The 20,524-nt window shown below is 43.0% G+C and overlaps 1 protein-coding gene across 1 annotated transcript in view; it reads left to right on the top strand.

Annotated features, from left to right (window-relative positions):
- The window catches only part of RMC1 (regulator of MON1-CCZ1), a 42,486-nt gene that overhangs the window by 6,267 nt on the left and 15,695 nt on the right, over nucleotides 1-20,524 (top strand). Inside the window, exons 3-9 of the mRNA XM_060243905.1 lie at nucleotides 109-192; nucleotides 1,233-1,288; nucleotides 2,861-2,947; nucleotides 6,092-6,232; nucleotides 8,133-8,236; nucleotides 10,022-10,111; nucleotides 10,216-10,321. Coding sequence (XP_060099888.1) covers nucleotides 6,155-6,232; nucleotides 8,133-8,236; nucleotides 10,022-10,111; nucleotides 10,216-10,321 — 378 coding nt within the window. The 5' untranslated portion in view covers nucleotides 109-192; nucleotides 1,233-1,288; nucleotides 2,861-2,947; nucleotides 6,092-6,154. The remainder of the gene's footprint in view (nucleotides 1-108; nucleotides 193-1,232; nucleotides 1,289-2,860; nucleotides 2,948-6,091; nucleotides 6,233-8,132; nucleotides 8,237-10,021; nucleotides 10,112-10,215; nucleotides 10,322-20,524) is intronic.

Here is a 20,524-nt window from a genome sequence, read left to right as displayed (position 1 = left end):
CAAAAGTGTTTGCACACATTCAAAACACACACACATCTATGTACCCTGCCAAACTTAAATAAATGATCAAAATACAAATAAACTTCTTTAGCAATTCTTTACTTACAGAATGGAAGACAAAGGGGAGTGAAGTGCATCAAGTTTTCTTTGGGGAACAAGATATTGGCTGTCCAAAGAACACAAAAAAGTGTGGTAAGATTCTTTTTTCTTTAAAAATATAAAGATGTAATGAAATGTATGCATAGGCACAATGAACTTGATACCCATCCGATTTCCTATTTAAATATAGTTAGCTACAGGGCTTTTTTGGTAGAAAAAGCCCAGCAGGAACTCAGTTGCATATTAGGCCACACCCCCCTGATGTTACCATTGTTTCACATAGGGCTTTTCTGTAGAAAAAGCCCAGCAGGAATTCATTTGCCCTTAACAGTTTTCCTTTTAGTTAGTTTAAGGGAGAGCGGTAGGAGTTTAGGGAAGGGCAGTAGACCACCTGCTTGGTAAGCAGAAGGTCCCAGGTTCAATCCCTGGCATCTCCAACTAAAAAGGGCCCAGGCAAATAGGCATGAAAAGCCTCAGCTTGAGACTCTGGAGAGCCGTTGCCAGTCTGAGAAGACAATACTGACTGATGGACCGAGGCTCTGATTCAGTATAAGGCAGCTTCATATGTTCAAATGTACTGTGTATGTATAGTTTATAACCTGTTAATTTAGAATACATGTAATGCATCTGATGATATGAGCTATAGTTAATGAGCATTTATGTCACCATAAATCTGTTAGTTTTATGTCGCTACAAGACACCCTAGTTATAGCAAACATGACTGTCCCTCTTGAATACATTAGCTATTTTTTAAATTCATCATAGAATTTGCTGTGTGTCATTCATGGGTGCAATTTGTAATAGAAGCAGTCTCATGTTTACCTTTGCTTGTTAACAGATATTATCTCTTCCATTCCCAGTCTTAATCACTATTACAATTCTGTGGCACTAAAGATCAGAGATTCCTCAGATGGAAAGCTGAGTGTTAAAGAAGAAAGGGGGCCTATAGGTGGCTTTTTGGACATACTTTAATGCCTCTCTTTTTTTTGGTCAAAACATCCTAATTCCATGTTGAGTTAGGCATGCCTAAACACATTGAAATCAGTTGGTTTAGGCATGCTGAACTCTGCACAAAATTGTGGTACAAATATTTACTAATAAGTTATAACTGCTAATTCTTAATGTCATTCCAGGATTTCTGAATTTTATTCCAGACAGTCCTCAATTAGAGTATACTCAAGAATGCAAGGTACATTGCATAAACATTGCACTAACTCCTCTGATCTTCCAGTATATGTTTAACCTCTGTCAATCCAGCAGTTTGATAATTCTGAACATAAGTTTCATAATGTGTACATGAAAATTGAGACAACATCGTTATGCTCCAGGTTGCTTGCAGCTATAAACTGGAAAATATTTAGGTTCTAGTTTTTTCACCCTTAATTATTTTTTGGCTGGTAACATATTTGACCAGTAGTAAAATTTGAAAAACTATTTTAATGCTTCAAACATGAATATGAGATTGATAAGACAAGGAAAATCTTGTTGCACACTAAATATCCCACCAGTTCATTATGGACCAACTGCCAGAAAGTGAACACCCAAGGATGTTAAATGAATGCTCAATTTAAACTAGGACCGTTTCTTTTTTTGCACACTGGTTCAGTTCTCTTTTTATGGACATCTTTCCTATGAAATTGCAGTATAAATAATCTGTATCATATTGCATTTAGTATTCTAGTAATCTGCTCTGAAATATTGGCTCTAATGAAAAGATTTGGTGCATTTACAGTAATCAGTTATGACTTTAAAAAGCATGTTGACTGTGCTTACTCTCATAATTATTTAAACTAGTTCTTCTCTTACACTACGTAAATCTACTGGACTTCACAGCTAATTTACCAAAATCCAATTTTGACATTCATGCACTTGCTTAAATGGAGGAAAGCCACTAATTCTGCGCAAACAGTTTATCAGAGTAATTGTACTGCTACCTTGTGTTACAAGGTTGGTCACTTTGATAGTATTAATTGAGGATTGGTAAAGGTTTTTTGTTTTTTTGTATATTCATAAATAGTACTAGATTTTTTAAAACATACACTGATGTCCGCGTTAGTAGTGGTTTCCCATTTCCTGAACGCAAGCCCTCTTGGATCAGTTGATACTAGGTTTGAAGTGTTATCTTGAAGACTTTTCAGAGGGGGAAATCCCCTGCTATTTGCCTTGTATATCCAGCATCATATATATGTAGGTGAAAAAGACATGTTTGGTTTTGTAACGTCTCTCTCTACATCTTATTTCCAACATGGAAAGTAAATTTGTGTGTGAAACATCCTTTTGAATCATGGCTAAAGGGCCTATTGTCACATGCCTTAGTCTTCTTGTAATGAAACAAAATATTCCATAATTTAAGTACTTCTCACAGTTAACCTTCAAACATTTTTGCTGAATCTCTCCAGTAAAGAAGACCTGGAATTTAGTCAACCTGAACAATTCTTATAGTTAAGAAAATAACATGTTCAGGAGAATTTCATAATATTTATTTGATTTTCTTTTTTAGTTACCACTCACCCTAGGGCAGGGGTGGCCAAACTATGACTCAGGAGCCACGTGTGGCTCTTTCACATGTATCAAAGTGATCGGGGAACCTCACTTATGTGTACACCTGACGTGCGTAGTAAAACTCTAGACTGAGGCAGGTGTTCCAGATTGGGATAGATTGCTAGTACAGTCAGATATAAACTATGATACCATAACTTACATAAAGTTTTATCTGTATTTTTCAATTTTAAATTTAACTGAATGCTGTTTTCTGTTGAAGACCAAGAATGCCAACATTTTAGGATTCTGTTGGACAAGCTCTGCAGAAATTGTCTTCATTACAGATCAAGGAATTGAATTTTATCAGGTATATAAAATAATTGTGGGTCTTTTAAAAAAAATTGAATTGCTTTGCTGAATTGTTTTGGGTATTTTTACCTAAATAAAATTTGAATTTGAAACTAGAGTAAGATTTGATTATGTAAAACAACAAGATTATGTAAAACAACTAGAGTGTTTAAAAAGTTAATATTAGTTTCTGCAAATTAAAGCACCATATATTTGTGCAAAAGTTCCACATGATCATACTTTTAAATAGGCACTAAAATTGCCCTGAACTTATATAGCCATCCTTTTTCTTCTAAGGTCAAACCCTTGCACAATATAGGAACTTCACAAATACCTCCCCCTAAGTTCACAGGATCAGCACTGCTGTCAGATGGCCATCTAGCCTCTGTTTAAAAACCTCCAAGGAAGGAGAACCCACCACCTCCCAAGGAAGCCTGTTCCACTGAGGGACTGCTCTAACAGTCAGGAAGTTCTTCCTAATGTTGAGCCAAAAACTCTTCTAATTTAATTTCAACTCATTGGTTCTGGTCCTACCTTCTGGAGCAATAGAAAACAATTCTATGACAGCCCTTCAAGTACTTGAAGAATGGTGATCATATCACCTATCAGCCACCTGCTCTCCAGGCTAAACATATCCAGCTCCTTCAACCTTTCTTCATACGACGTGGTCTCCAGACCCCTCACCATCTTTGTCGCCCTCCTCTGGACTCATTCCAGTTTGACTATATCCTTCTTAAAATGTGGTGCCCAAAACTTAACACAATGCTCCAGGTGTGAGGTCTTACTAGAGCAGTGTAAAGCAATACCAGCATTTCACATGATCTGAACACTATACTTCTGTTAATACAACCCAAAATTGCATTTGCCTTTTTAGTCACTGCATCACAGTGTTGACTCATGTTCAGTGTATGGTCCACTAAGACCCCTAGATCCTTTTTGCACACACTACTGCCAGGACAGGTCTCCCCCATCCTATAATGATGCCTTATATTTTTCCTACCTAAATTCAGTACTTTACATCTATCCCTGTTAAAATTCATTTTATTGGTTTTAGCACAGTTTTCCCATTATCTTGTATTTTGTTTCTGCCTTCTACTGTATTTGCAACCTCTCCCAATTTAGTATCACCTTCAAATGTAATATGCATTCCCTCTATTCCGTCATCCAAATCATTTATAAAGGTGTTGAACAAAACGGGTCCCAGCACAGATCCTTGAGGCACTCCATTTGTCACTTGTCTCATAAGCACTCTTTGGGTGCAGTCTGTTAGCCCGTTACAAATCCATCTAACAGCAACAGGATCCAAACCATATTTCACCGACTTGTCAACAAGGATAGTATGTGGAACCTTATCAAAAGCCTTATTGAAATCAATATAAGCTATGTCTACAGCATTCCCCTAATCCAGCAAGACAGTAACTTTCTCAGAAAAGGAGATAAAGTTAGTCTGACATGACTGGCTCTAAGTAATCATAGCCATCTTTTCTAAATGGTCCAGGACTGATTATATTTTTAAAATGGGCTAATAACAGAAACCTGGATCTACTAAATCCATCATATAAAGATGTACTTTTTTTGCATGAAGGCTGCAAGCAGGGTTTAAGACCAAATAGGTTAGAGAGGCAGATGGCAGCTCTTGCTGCAGTTCAGGGTCACAGTAGGTTGTGCAGACTGTCATCTAACAGGTATATTAGGTGATTTCAGAAAAGAGCAATGCATTTAGTACCCCCAGCTATGCATAGATTTCCTTCTTGGAGTCTCTCAAAGGTGCTGCAAGTGTTGACTAAAATGCCTTTTGAACCCCTAAAATCTACAATTAAAATATCTTTCATGGGAGGTGGCTTTCCTAGTTGCAGTCACTTCTGCTAGGAGGAGTTCTGAAATAGGAGCTGTGTCAGTATTTTTAATAAAGACTCAGGGGATCTAAGCATGGATCCCTCCTTTGTACCAAAAGAGGATTCACTTTACCATATTAATCAGCAGTTTATATTGCCTTCTGTATGCCCAAACCCCTCTCATCCAAAAGAAAAGAGTTGGCATAAACTGGATGTACACAGGCCCTGCATGGTTATCTAAGCAGAACAGCTCAATTTAGGTGCACAGATTTCCTGTTTGTGTTTGACAGCTTGGCTACTCTGGGGAAGAAAGAGTCCATTGCTCATTGGATTAAGGCTTTATATCTGCAAAGTACAGGGATTAAGAGCATCTGAGAACTCATAGCACATTCCACCAGGTCAGCAGCAACATCAGCAGCTTTTTCAACTAGAGTGGCAGCTACCTGGTCTGCTTTTTCTACCTTTGTGAGGGACTACAGAATAGATCAGTTTGTTGAAGTTTCCTTCAGGAGAAGAGTGGTGGAATAAAAAAAAAATCCCAACCTTTTTTCATCCAGATTGTATATATAAGCCAGTCTGGATGACTTCCCCCACTGAAGGAGACATTGGGTTTACCTGAAGGTTTCTTCTTTTCAGTGGGGCAAAGTCATCCACTTCCCAGTACAGAAAGAAAAAGAGAGAGAGAATCTAGATCCTTCACAGAGCTCGGCTATTCAGTGACTAGAGGGTCAGCCTTGTTCTGGTCCAGAAGAGTCATACAGAAAATTTGCATAGCTCTGCATAGAGCAAGAGGAGTCATGACCTAACTAGTCTGCATGACTTCACCCCATTGAAGAGAAGAAACCACCAGGTAAGCCCTGTGTCTTGGAATGCTGGACTTCCTGGCCTCGTTGTAATAAACCCACCTTCTTTCTTGCATTTATACCTTTGGGTGTGTATTCTTGTGTATCTGCCACTTGAATCTAATATACTATGTTATGTATTGTTCGCTGAAGTGAACTCTGGCTCACATATGCCACAATAAATGTATTATCTTCAAGGTGCCACAAAAGCCTTTTTTTTGTTTTCATTTAAAATAGTTAGTGTTACTATACCTTATTTCAGGTTTTTTCCTTAAGTTTTTACTCTCATTCATTGTGCCTTATTTTAAACAGGTACCTTGTATATAAGATGGTCTTGGTTTAATTTGATTAGAGAATTTACCTATTTGGAGCAAATCTTATGATTGGAGGCCTTTAGTGTGAAATATAAACTACAACATATGTGATGTACTCTTCAGCATATTTAACATACTGGGGTTCATGTAAAGCTTTATATTATGTCTTCAGGTATTACCAGAGAAGCGAACTTTAAAACTTGTGAAGAGTCAGAATATCAATGTGAACTGGTATATGTACTGCCCTGAGAGTTCAGTTATTCTGCTATCTACCACAGTTCTTGGAAATGTTCTACAGCCATTCCATTTCAAGGTAAGAAAGTAATATTAAAGCACCCAGCATTATCCTCTTCAGATATCTGGGGGACTTTGTAAGGCTATCCTGTACTTTGGTCAACAAGTAGTTTAGCCAGAAGACATTTGGATGAGGCAGGTGGTAGGGGTGGTGGTGGTGAGGATGAGGATAACGGAACTTGTGACAATGATTAGCAGGCCATTTTGAAGAGTGGAGAAAGGGGAAGCCAAGGGGAATTACTAGTTGCCAAGTCTCATTGCCTCATAGGTTGTTCATTCATGTTCCTCTAGCCTCTGGAGATACTATTAGGAAGGCCAGTGGCAATGTCAGATTTGATCTAGGGGCTGTTAATTGGTAATCCATGCCACAAAGACTGATGGGAAGATTTGTATCTATAAACACACAGTGCGACATACCAGGAAATTGCAGCCAATCTCAACTTTGTCCATGTGTCCACTAATCTTTGGAGATGGTCATTTCCCCTTCTGAGTGTGTGCAGCAAAGTTTGTGCAGTTTGTTGTGCAGCAAAGGCAATTGCTGTGTAAATTGTGAATTGACTCTTTAAATGAGGCTAACATAAACCTTAAAACCAGCTCAGATCTATGAATTGAAGAACTAAGTTTTAAGCAGATTCGTCCATGCTGAATTAGGATGGTTTCATTTCTGACTTTTCCTGCACAAAGATAATCTCATTGTGAAAACAGATGTACCTCTACGTGCTGTCCGTGTAGAAAAATTCAGATTGAATTTAAAAGTCACATGATATAATCAACTACATGGATTATATCATGTGACTCTTAAATTCAGTATGAGTTACAGGATTACAGATGAGAGTTGGCAGGTGTTCAGACTCTCACCACACTGATAATAGCTGATTATCAGTGTTAATAACAGACTTTATGATTAAGTACCTATCAATAGCAAACAAAACAGGACTGCATACAAACAAGATGAGGATTTCTGTCTTGTCTTGGAAACTTCTGGTTATGTAGTATAATATTACTTTGTAAAAATTGTTGAAAGTAAGGGGAGGGAAGGCCCAAGCATGCTGTCGTCTCTGATGCCTGGAACATTCAGGGTGAGGTATAGTGGTTAGCGCTATGGTGCCATGTTGCCTGCCAACAGTTTTCTTGGTGCTCACCAAATGTTTTTAGAAAGTGGGTGGGGCTTTTGCTTAACAGGGTATGACACACCCTTCTAATTCCCTCCCTCAGAGGCAAAATTTCCCCTCCGTTTTTCTTTTCCTTTATGCCTGAACCTCCCGTTATTTGTTTTTTTCTTTCCTGAAGAACTCTGGCTGTCCCACCTTGTCACAGTATGATATTTTAATGCTGGCTCAGCCCAGGAACCTAAGGGAAGAATCAAGAGCCCCCTTTAACTTAAACAACTGAAATGGCATTTTAATCTATATGAAAGATCTAACCAGTTACAAAGTAAAACATTTATTTTTGAAGTTAACTTATTGATTGAAATGCCGACATGTAGATTAATTTGGCAGATGGCACATGGGGTGGGGAATGAAGCTTCTAGCAGCCTGCAGACTTTTTCCAGTCTGATAGTACTGGTTTACTTGTAAGATGGGCTAAACGTGATGCAATTGAATAGATACTGCTTTTTGGTTAGTTAAGTAATTAACACTTCATCTGAGTGTAAACTTCACTCTGTGTAATACACTGAGTCCAAGTGAAAAAGACAGACTATAAATGACATAAATAAAAAAAAATAAAAATCTATGTAGAATGTACTTCAGTTGCATCATTATGACTGAAAGCTACGGGCTTTGTTGGGTTGTTATTTTGTCTTGGGGGTGGGGGTGGAAGTACTTGAGTAGCCTTATCCTGGCTGCCACTTACTAACAAAATCCAAAGAAAAAACTTGTGTGATTAGATTCAACCTCTTAACATATGCTGTTTTATAGGGTGGAACTATGTCAAAGCTCTCCAAGTTTGAAATTGAATTGCCAGCAGCCCCGAAGGCATCCAAACTCACCCTTTCAGAAAGGGATATTGCTATGGCTACAATGTATGTATTGCTATGAACAAGTTTCCTCTTTTCAATTGACCCTTGTCTCAGGGTTATGGAGAGATGGCACTTGGTGGTTCTGTTTTTATTCTGTTTACTGAGCAGTCTGTTTGCTGTATATTTAACTGAAAAACCCAAGGGAACATTTTTTTCCCTAAGGGACATGATCTGTTTACTATTAGCTACTTTGAAATCCCATTGTTTTCAATGAACAAAACAAAAGAAAAACTTCAAGCATAAGTAGGAAGTAAATCAGCTTCCTCAGGCCCAGTAAACTGCGTTTTGAATGAAAGAACACCATTCCTAAAGAACACCATTCCTAAAAGGAAGATCTTGAGGAAGTCAAGCATTCTGTTTGTGAAACTAACTTGTATAACAACTCAAACAGGACTTAATGCCTCTGACAGATTTCGCACGAGGCTTGTTCCGAGTGGAGAGCCTTTTTGCTCCTCGGGCTTCTCTCCGTTTTCGCACAAGTTGCCTCAGAGCTGCAAGTTGACGCGGTGCTCTTCCGCAACAATCAGGATCCTCTTCCAAGTGGTTTCTGCTTGCCATGGAAGAACACCGCGCCAACTCACAGCTCCAGGGCAACTTGCGCAAAAACAGAGAGAAGCACCAGAATCAAAAGGGCTCTCCACTCGGAACAAGCCCTAGTGCGAAATTGGTCCCAGTGTTGAAAAATGACTGCGTATTTATGCAGAAAGAGTGGTAGTTCTAAAGCAGGAGTAACTTTCTTACCCTGATGAAGAGTTGCTTGTTTCTTATGTCCTTTTCATGTGCATCTCCTCTCCTTTTGTTCCTTGGAGTTGTGCTTTTTGTTTTTCCGTTATTTTTACTGCAAGAGAGACAGGCAGAGATTAAATTGCCTTCCATTGAAATATCGTGGAGTTCCCATTAGTCTCCTCCACTGAAATTAGGATTGACTTGAATTATTTAGAGATTTACTGCTTTCTGTATTACTGCAGTTTGAGAAAATATAGGACAGCAAGTATTCAATCATTAATTTTTCCAGACACTCTAGATGGCTAGTGTATAGCTTTTATTTTGTGTATAGCTTTTTATTTTATTTGGACTATTTCTGTATAAGCAATTTGTGGCCTTGGAGAGAAAAGCATGTAAGAGCAAAGGGGAAGGTCAGGGATTTAAGAAACAATGTTATTGAAAGTGAAGTAGGGAGATAGTTGAATCCCTCTTTGTGAAGGCTCTTGCCTACCAACCATAAACACAGAGATGTAAGTGTGTACTGAGGATGTGGTCCACGCAAGTAGGCCTGGATGACCTATATGACCTTTACAGATTCATTTCTAGTAATGTGAGCAGTGTATGTGTGAATTTCCCACAGAAGCAAGCTGTATAACAGTGACTGCAGAGTAGTACAACATGCTTGCTACCTTTGCTCTACCTTTGCTCTACCTGGAGAGCCAGTTTGGTGTAGTGGTTAAGTGTGCGGACTCTTATCTGGGAGAACCGGGTTTGATTCCCCACTCCTCCACTTGCACCTGCTAGCATGGCCTTGGGTCAGCCATAGCTCTGGCAGAGGTTGTCCTTGAAAGGGCAGCTGCTGTGAGAGCCCTCTCCAGCCCCACCCTCCTCACAGGGTGTCTGTTGTGGGGGAGGAAGGTAAAGGAGATTGTGAGCTGCTCTGAGACTCTTCGGAGTGGAGGGCGGGATATAAATCCAATATCTTCTTCTTCTTCTTTAAGGCCTTAGAAGTTCACCCAAACGTTTCTAAAAAGCTGCTTATGCATGCATCCAAAATATATTTTTGTTATTATGTTTCTTTAGCTATGGGCAGCTTTATGTTCTCTATTTGAGACATCATTCAAGAACATCTAATAGTACAGGAGCCGAGGTGGTGCTTTATCATTTGCCAAGGTAAGTTTTTGTCTTCATAATAGCTTTGATCTTTAAGACTGCTTAAGAATAAGAGTCTTAGTGAGAATCTTTTCCTTCTCCCCTAACTCATATTAATATTATAGGGAAGGCTCATGTAAGAAGTTGCATATACTGAAGCTATACAGGACGGGCAAGTTTGCACTTAATGTTGTGGATAATTTGGTGGTAGTTCATCATCAAGATACTGAGGTATTATTTTTGTTCCTGTCTTCTTTATATTTCGTCTGTTAAAGCATGCTACATATTTCTTTGTTCGTTTTTCTTAGATAACTTAAGGTGTATTTGACAGGAATTATTTGACACTTATAGATAATAAATATCCCATGCTTGAGAGTACAGCAGTCATATGAAACCATCTGCAAACCATCTAGTCCTCAAGTATTAGCTAACAATATGTTCTTTTTAAAGGACCCCCACCTCTCCTGAACATGACCAAGTATGTTCATTTCCCTCTGGGAGCCACAGAACATTAAAGACAGTTGAGCATTAGTTAATGGGGGGAGGGCAAACTGATGCCATTATGTCTGCTATTTTTAATGGTAACCTAGATAAGACTAGATTTAACTATACTATCAAATACAGATTATCTGACCCACTTTTATTTCCCCCTCCCATATGCTAGTCCTGGATTATAACAACAAGCTTTTAATTATTTTGATGAGTGTATGAAACATGCTTTCTCCATTTCTTATTTCAAGTCAAGTTCAAGACCTTTAATGACATAATAAAATAATAAATAAAAATACAAACAAGAACTAAAATGAAAGAAGCAATTAAGACAATGTCACTGTGAGAAAAAAATACTAAAATTCATGCAATTCTTCCTCTTTCTTTCAACTGGGAGGCTAACAGAGCCTCTACTAGTGTTTAGCATTATGGATTGGATGAAATTAGTATTATGCCCAACCTATTTTTTAATCTCATGTGCCATGAAAAGAGAAGAGTAAAAAATACTTTACTGTCATGCTGTAGTTTGAAAGGTAGTGGATGAGTGGATCCACTACCTTGCAGTTTGAAAGGTAGTGGTGTCGGAGCGGGAGTAGCAGAGTGAGGGAGATGACTTGCCCGACACAGGGCTTCAGGAAAGAAAATCAGGCCGACACGTGCAACTAGTGCCAAAAGGTGTATTAACATATATACACGACAAGTGCTCTCTTGTGCAGTCTATACAATATCACCTCCACGGACAAAGTGCTTCGCCTAACCACCATCTCACAGGGAGAGACCTGTGTGATGCACACACAGATCATATATAGTCCAAGCAGCCAATCCTGGCCGTGCTGACTCAGCAGATTGCATCACTTGGCTTCTGCCGGCTCAAGCCGGTCTGCTGATCAGGTCACTGTGACCTAGCCTGGCAGCTAGATCACCAGCTGTCATATTGTGGCTGTCAGACTGGGTTTATGTAGATTCTTGCTCCAACACACCTCCTAATCTATTTAAACCCAGTATACCCAAACACTTTACACAGTTTTCATGTTCACTTGCAGTTAAACATTTCGTGAATATATCAGCGGCATTCTCATCCGATGTACACTTTATTATTTTTATGAGGTTTTTAGCCGCTGCTTCCTTCACATTTTGGTACCTGATAAGTATATGCTTGCTTTTCCCTCGAGCAGCTTGGTTCTCCGTCAGTTCTTTGGCTGCTGAGTTGTCAGTATATACTGAAACTGGCAAATTTACAGGTATGCTGAAGTCCCTCATCAGTTGTACTGCCCACTCTAGGTTAAGTACACATTCGTTTATGGCACCGTACTCTGCCTCACACGTGCTACATGCCACCAGGGTCTGCTTGGTGGCTTTCCATACTACTAGGGCATCTCCCAGAAATATTCCAATTCCTGTGGTTGATTTTGCCTTGGGCCGGTCCCCCCAGCTTGCGTCAGCATAGGCGCGTAGTTCAGGTTTTTCTCCTACTCTGAGGGATAGCTTACGTTCTATTGTGCCGCTGAGGTAACGTAGTACTCTTTTAGCCGCCACCCAATCTTTGTGGTGGGGTTCAGCATTTTTCTGGCACAATATATGTACCGCATAGCTGATATCTGGCCTGGTCCAGCACGCTAGGTGCAATAAGGACCCGATCAGGGACTGGTATAATGGTACATTCTTGAATATCTCACCTTCAGGTTCCTTGCTATAACCTGTGGTCATGGGTGTTTGCACACTGCTAGCTTCGTTCATACCATACTGAGCTAGCAGCGCTCTCACTTTGTTGCTCTGGGACAGTTCAAAACAACCATCGGCCCTCCTCGCTATTTCCACCCCTAGGTAGTAGCTCACTGGCCCCAGGTGCTTGATAGTGAACAGCTTACTGGCTGTTTCTTGAAACCATGCTAATTGTTGGTTGGAGTCCACTAAGACAATCAGATCGTCCACAAAGATGAGGACTATCATTCTGGACTCTCCCACCACCCTGCTAAACATGCAAGGGTCTGCCAGATGCTGGTTGAATCCTACTTTCATTAATGCTGACTTCAAACACTTGTACCATGCGTGTCCGGCTTGTTTCAAACCATACAAGGCTTTGTTCAGTTTTAACACACCACTCCCACCATCAAAACCGGGGATTTGTTCCATAAACAGCTCCTGGTCTAAGGGGGAGTTCAAATAGGCTGTCTCGAAGTCAAAGTGATGGGCTTGTTGCCCCGTACTTCCAGCCTTACACAATGCTGCCCTGAGGGTTTCAGCTTTTAAAGTGGGGGCAAATACTTGCTGATAATCCAATCCCTTCCTTTGGCTGAACCCTCTGGCCACTAACCTGGCCTTTCGTTGCACGGCTCCATTTGCGTCTTTCTTTAACCGGTAGGTCCACCTACAGGAGATAATGTTCCGGTTGCCCGGCCTTAGCACCTCAGTAAACACTCTGTTTTTCAGCAAGGAATCATATTCCTTCTGCATTGCGGCAAACCATGCTAGCCTTTCTTTACTATCTAGCTTCAGCACCTCCTCGTATGTTTCCGGTTCAGGGGTGCTGACTTGGTTTGCACTTGGGAACCCGTATCTATCAGGAGGGATGCCTTTTGTGGCTCTAGCCGACACCCGTGGCCCTGTGCCAGGATTCGGCTCACCTTCTCCAGCCCCACTGGGTGCCACCTCCTGGGCTGGGCTTCTGGGCTGCGCTCCAACATTCTTATCAGTACTTGGCAGCATTCCCAGGTCTCTTTCCGTAGAGTGCAATCTTGCCCAGCTGGACTCACTAAATCCAGCGGACCTACTAAAGGTTAGCTTCGCCCGCTTATCACAAAAGCGATATGATTTGGTTTCTGGCTGGTAGCCCAGAAAGGTTAGGCTCACTGCCCGGTCACCTCCTTTCCTTCTATGTTTCAGAGGAATATTCACCCAGGCTTGGGTTCCAAATACCCTCAGAAAGCTCAAATCTGGGCAGTGGTTATATAGCCGCTTATAAGGCAAATCATTTACAGGCTTACACCAAACCCTATTATGTACGTATGCCGAGCAATGCATCGCTTCCGCCCAATAACGAATTGGCAGCTTTGCATCCTCGAGCATGCTGTGCATTAATGTTTGTAACACGGCGCCTGTTCGCTCGGATAGCCCATGTTCTTGGGGCGTTGCCGGGTTCGTCAGACGGTGGGCAATGCCCTTGTTCTCCAGCCAACGTTTCATCTGGTTAGATAAGAATTCCCCCCCTCTGTCGGTTTGTACAGCTAGGAGATTAACCCCTAATTGTCTCTCCACTGCTTTGACCCACTTGGTGAATGTCTTATACACCTCAGACTTATGCACCATGGTGAAAACCCACGCGTACCTCGTGTGGTCATCGGTGGCCACCAAGCAGTATCTTCTCCCCGACAGACTCTTTGGCAATGGGCCAATAACGTCTAAATGGACTAGTTCCAGGGCTCGTGTGCTTTCCCTTGAGCTTTCTTTAGCAACAGCACACGCCTTGCTTTTGGTCTTCTTGCAGACCTGGCAATCCAAGTAACATTTGCAAGGATTTACTTTCAAACTAGGCACAAGCTCCAGGGTTTTCTTTAACGCCCTAAATCCGCAGTGCCCAAGTCTCCTATGGAGCAAATGTATACAATTATTGTGCACGGGCTCATTCGACACCTGAGCCACCTGGGCACAATCACTCTGGACCACACACAGTTTACCTTCCCTCTTTCCTGTCACAAGCAACTTTCCCCCACCTCCCAGGATTTTGCAGCAGGTTTTCTCAAATCTCACCTGGTATCCCTGGTCAAACAGTGTGCTAACACTCAACAGGTTAGACTGCAGTGAGGGTACATACAACACATTTTGCAACATACATTTCAGTGCAGGAAATTCCACATTGCCTGAGCAAACAGAATTGGCAGTGGTCCCATCAGCCAATCTCACATACTTATGCTCAGGACTGTCAATGTTTTTCAACAACTCCTTCTCGCAGCAGAGATGGCTCGTTGCCCCGGAGTCTAAAATCCAAGCAGACCCTGTGCTCTCTACTGCAGACGTGACCAGCCGGGTTGCTTCCTCACACGGGCTGGCGGTCCTCCGCTCTCGCCGCACACGCCCCCGCCTCTTCTCCCTCTCAGGGCAAGCTCGGAGCAGGTGCTGCGACGACCCGCATCCATAGCAGCGACGGACTGCAAACGCAGTCGGCTCCACTTCCTCCACCTTCGGACGCCTGCCAGCAGCAGAAGCTGGCTCATTCTTGGCTGTCTTCCCGGACACACCGATAACAGCACGCTGCCCGGCCGACACCCCCGGACAGCTCACGGCCGCAATTCTCTCTTGGAAGTCAAGCAGGTGGGCACAGACGTATTCCATGGTCAGGGTCGCTACGTCCACCGTCTCCAGAGAAGTTATCAGGGGAGTGTACTCAGGTGGCAACGACGACAGCAAAATGTACACTCTGTCGTCTGGAGCTACAGTCTTGCCTCTTGCCTCCAGCTCAACGAAACAGTCCGTTAGCCGTTTGATGTGATCTTTCACACACCCTCCAGCCGGCATAACGGTGCGGAACATCCTCCTTGTCAAGGCCATGAGGGAACCAGCAGTGGTGCTAACATGCACCGCACTCAACGCGTCCCAGGCAGCCTTGGGAGTGTCCTTCCCTCGCACATAAACCAGCTGGTCATCTCCTATAGACAGCACTATGTTGGCCAGTGCCTTATCCGATAACACAGTCTCGGCAGGAGATAAGTCAGCAGGGGGGTTACTCACGAACAGCCATTGCCCTTCACGCTTGAGGTAGTGTTGCATTCTCAGGCTCCACACCGCGTAGTTGGCTGAGGTGAGCTTCTCAACGGCTACTCCAAGCTGTTGCTGAGCCATCGTGCCGACTCCTCCTCACGGCTGGCTGCCGACGTCCCTCTGGCTCTCAAACAGAGAACGGTGGTGCTTCTGTGTCCTTCACCGGCGTTCCTCGCCTCCGGCTCTTTCCAACCTCACAGTCAGCTCAACTCTCAACTCTCTCCTCCGCGCAGCGGAACCGCCCTGGGCCCATAACCCTGTCGGAGCGGGAGTAGCAGAGTGAGGGAGATGACTTGCCCGACACAGGGCTTCAGGAAAGAAAATCAGGCCGACACGTGCAACTAGTGCCAAAAGGTGTATTAACATATATACACGACAAGTGCTCTCTTGTGCAGTCTATACAATATCACCTCCACGGACAAAGTGCTTCGCCTAACCACCATCTCACAGGGAGAGACCTGTGTGATGCACACACAGATCATATATAGTCCAAGCAGCCAATCCTGGCCGTGCTGACTCAGCAGATTGCATCACTTGGCTTCTGCCGGCTCAAGCCGGTCTGCTGATCAGGTCACTGTGACCTAGCCTGGCAGCTAGATCACCAGCTGTCATATTGTGGCTGTCAGACTGGGTTTATGTAGATTCTTGCTCCAACAAGTGGATGAGGGAGAAGGGATTATATCTGATTGTTTCTTGTTGCTTCTGTGCTCCTTTACTATGAAGCGTATTCTTTGTGAGGCTCTTCTGACCCTCTGAAAAGATTTTCAGAGCAAGCAGTCGGGAAGGGAGAAGATGGGAAAGCATCCACTATGTAAACTTTTATGCTAAATCCAGTCCCATTTCAAGATATATTGTATAGACAATATGTCAGAAAACTAAAAATGAAGTATTAAAGTGCTCCCATCTGCAAGTTAGATGAGTGCATTTTCTTCTATAATCTGTGGGAGTTTGTTCACCAGAGGAGAGGGAGGGGATGCATAGTTGGTTTGGAACATGCTCCCACTTGAGATCAGGGCCCTGCAAAGGGCAAGTCCACAAAAAATGTAAAACATATTTGGAAACCTTTTTATGATTGGCTTAATGTATTGCTGTAATTCCTTTGCTTTTAAAAGTTGCATATTATAACCTATCCCTGTATCCCTGAAAGTATGTGTAAATTAGTAGATTATTAAGAATTAACTTGCAGTTTCTAATCTTGACCATGTAAATAGTGGAGTAACATTTTGTAGATTTATGATGCAGAAAACATGATGGCTAATTTTATCCTTCTTTTCTGCTCTCTTCATTTTTCTGTCTCCCCCATTCCTGACTTCTTTCTTTGTAAACTGAATAAAATATATTGAAAAGGAGATCAGGGCCCTGCAGGATCTATTACAGTTCTGCAGGGCCTATAAAATGGAGCTATTCCACCAGGCCTTTGGTTGAGGTGGCAGATGTCTAATGTCCTCTGGTTGAACTTGCCTATGCTGATCACCATTCTTTATTATGGCATTCCTTTGTCCCTGATGGTGATTTGGCCCACCTGTTCAAATTATTGCCCCCTGGCATTGCACACTATGCAGTTCAGGAAAATGAAATAATCTGGGTCGCCATCATGTTTTAAATATTTTAATATTTAATATGGGTTTGGATGTAAATGGAGCTAATGATGTTTTTATATCTATTCTGTTTATGGTTGTAACCTGCCCTGAGCCTGCTTATGGGGGAAGGTGGGATAGAAATTACATTAAATAAATAAATAATGATCAACCATTCATTGAAAGAGGGCAGAATGGAGTCTTGTAGTCCTAGCTGCTGAAGATGCTTAATACTTTATATTTTTGAATATTAAATAAGAACATAAGATTTAAAAAGAATAATGTGGCCCGTTATATTCCAGAGCCCTGAACATTAGGATAATTTTTTAAATTTTGCAGGAGATTGCTATAATTTCTCAGAATATCTTCAATAAAATCAGCTGTTGCCCTCAAGTGAGCTGTTGTGCGTGGTCTAGAGGAGAGGGAGGAAAGCCTTGCAATGTCTTGATCCCTTGGCCAGTAATAATATAATATAATAATAATAATAAATTTTATTTATATCCCGCCCTCCCCACCTCAGCAGGCTCAGGGCAGCTAACAACATTTTATAAAAACATACAATAGTAGATAAAAGCCTTAAATTTAACAATATAAAACATTAAAACATTAAACTTAATAACATTAAAACCAATCCCAATAAGTGCAGTTATTCAGCGGTATAGGTCTTCAAACCGCATTGGCGGATCTTTAATTACCGATCTTCTTAGCAGTCCAAGTGTGCAAGTTTAAAAAGGGCGGTCTTGCAGGCCCTGCGGAACTGATCAAGGTTCCGCAAGGCCCGCACCTCCTCGGGGAGTCGGTTCCATAGGGTAGGGGCCGCGATTGAAAATGCCCGTGCTCTAGTGTTCTGGTATTTAATCTCCTTCGGCCCAGGGATGGTCATTAGATTTTTCCCGACTGACCTCAGTGCTCTCTGGGGTTCATACGGGGAAAGACGGTCCCTCAGGTAGGCAGGTCCTCGGCCATATAAGGCTTTAAAGGTAATGACCAACACTTTGTACTGGACCCGGTATATAATCGGCAGCCAGTGCAGTTCATGTAGCCCTGGCCGTATATGTTCCCGTTTTGGGAGTCCCAACAACAGCCTGGCCGCCGCGTTCTGCACTAGCTGCAGTCTCCGAGTCCGGCACAGAGGTAGCCCCAAGTAGAGGGCATTACAGTAGTCTAGTCTTGAGGTGACTGTTGCGTGGATCACTGTTGCGAGGTCCCGGCGCTCAAGGAAAGGGGCCAACTGCCTTGCCCGCTTCAGATGGAAGAATGCTGACTTGGCGGTGGCTGCTATCTGGGCCTCCATCGATAGTGAAGGCTCCAGTAAAACACCCAGGCTCTTTACCTGGCGCGCTGCTTTCAATAGCGCACCATCGAAGGCCGGGAGAGCTATTTCCCTTCCCAGAGCGCCGCGACCCACGCAAAGGACCTCTGTCTTCGCTGGGTTCAACTTCAGCCCACTCAGCCTGAGCCATGTCGCAACAGCCTGTAAGGCCCGGTCGAGATTCCCTGGTGCGGGGTCGGGCCAGCCGTCCATTAGTAGATAGAGCTGGGTGTCATCTGCATATTGATGGCAACCCAGCCCAAACCGCCGGGCAATCTGGGCAAGGGGGCGCATATAGATGTTGAACAACATCGGGGAGAGCACTGCTCCCTGAGGCACCCCACAATCCAGTGTGCGCCTCCAGGACCGCTCACCCCCAATAGCCACCCTCTGTCCCCGACCCAGGAGAAAGGAGGAAAGCCATTGCAAGGCCGACCCCTCAACCCCAATGTCGGCGAGGCGGCGCGTCAGTAGCCGATGGTTGACTGTATCAAATGCAGCCGACAGATCTAACAGCATCAGCACCGCAACGCCGCCTCGATCCAGTTGCCGTTGGAGGTCATCTACCAAGGCGACCAACACCGTCTCCGTCCCATGGCCCGGCCGGAAGCCAGACTGACATGGGTCTAGGACAGAAGCGTCATCCAGAAACCTCTGAAGCTGCAACGCCATGGCCCTCTCAATAATTTTACCTAAAAACGGTAAATTAGACACCGGACGGTAGTTCGCCAATTCGGCCGGGTCTGCTGTAGCTTTTTTCAAGAGAGGGCGGACCAAGGCCTCTTTCAGAGGTGTTGGAAAATGCCCCTCTAGGAGGGACCTGTTTATGATGTCCCGTAAAGGACATCTAAGCTCCCAGTATCAGTGAGTGTGGCTGGCCAGAGGGCAGGACATGATTGAGGATAGATACAGTCACAGATGCTCCTCTCAAGTTCATTCCTAGGCTGCAAAATGGAAGAGACTCCCTGGAAAAGGCCTCTGTGTGGCTGATCATACTAACTTGCAAGCTCAGAGTATTGGGAGTCAAACAAGCTAGTGAGGTTCACTCCAAGGTCAGGGTACAAGAAGTAAAAGTTGTTTAGTCTAAAGGTCAGGGGTCAAGAAGGGAGAGTCATTCAGTCCAAGGGCCAGAGTTCCAGAAAACAGGCAAGGTAGAGTCAGTGGTTTAAGCATCTACTGCAGGGGTCATTACGTAGAAAAAGAGGTGTTGGAGCTCATTACTACAACTCATTTGCATATGCCACACACCCCTGACATCACCAGGTGCACCAAATTGTATCAGCTCATCATCTACCTTAAAATGCTTCTTGATTATAATTGTCATAATAAAGCCTTTCTCTCATCATCAGGGGTGGAATTCTAGCAGAAGCTCCTTTGCATATTAGGCCACACACCCCTGATGTAGCAATCCTCCAAATTTTTACAAGGCTCTTTTTTGTAAACTCCTGGAGGATTGGCTATATCAGGGGTGTGTGACCTAATATGCAAAGGAGCTCTGGTTAGAATTCCACCCCTGCCCATCATACTTCTTAAATTACTTTCTCTTATGTGACCACAGTGGCATGATGGAGATTTCCATCTGTCTGCTTTATATGTTTTGGTTTTTTTCCCCATTGTTTGTAGGAAAAAAATATTAGAAAGTTTATCAAATCTTAAAGGTCAGCAAAAGTCCCACAGAGGGTTTGAACAATAGAGCCCAGAAGCAAGTATTTGGCAGGGAGGGGTTAAGAAAGAAAGATCACAGTAAAATTTAGAGGTTCCAGAACTCCACTCCTGTGAGCTCCTGCCCAGAGTGAGGCCTGATGCACTGTATGTGTTGCTTCCACAACTAACAGCCTCTCATGGGAGGTTTTTATAGCCACATGCCTAAGTACCACACTTACGGCCAGCTGCTCAGAACCAATCCCGCAACTACTCATCACTATTAATAGGCATCAGGCCAAGAATCATGCACTTTGCCTCCTTGCCTATAGCTCTGTTCATAGGCCCCATCTGCAGCACTCTAATGATGTAGGCCGGGGCTGGACAAACAGTGGCTTGGGAGCCACACACAGCTCTTTCACACATATTGTGTGACTCCCAGAGCTCAAGAAGGAACTCTCGAGTAAACTTGCTTAGCATCAAGACATCAGTAAACCTAGGTCTGATGTGGGTGAATATTTTCACTGAATTGGAAGAAGAGGAAAATAGGCCACCCTTGCTGTAGGCTGATCCTGCATTGAGCAAGAGGTTGAACTAGTCTCACTGAATCATGCAGTAAACTGGATGTCAAGGTGAGAAGCCCTCATTATGCTAGAAACC

Source organism: Heteronotia binoei, chromosome 7, assembly GCF_032191835.1.
Source record: "Heteronotia binoei isolate CCM8104 ecotype False Entrance Well chromosome 7, APGP_CSIRO_Hbin_v1, whole genome shotgun sequence".
NCBI lineage: Eukaryota > Metazoa > Chordata > Lepidosauria > Squamata > Gekkonidae > Heteronotia > Heteronotia binoei.
Note: the sequence above shows the minus strand (reverse complement) of the source record. Positions and strands in the feature narration are given on the sequence as shown.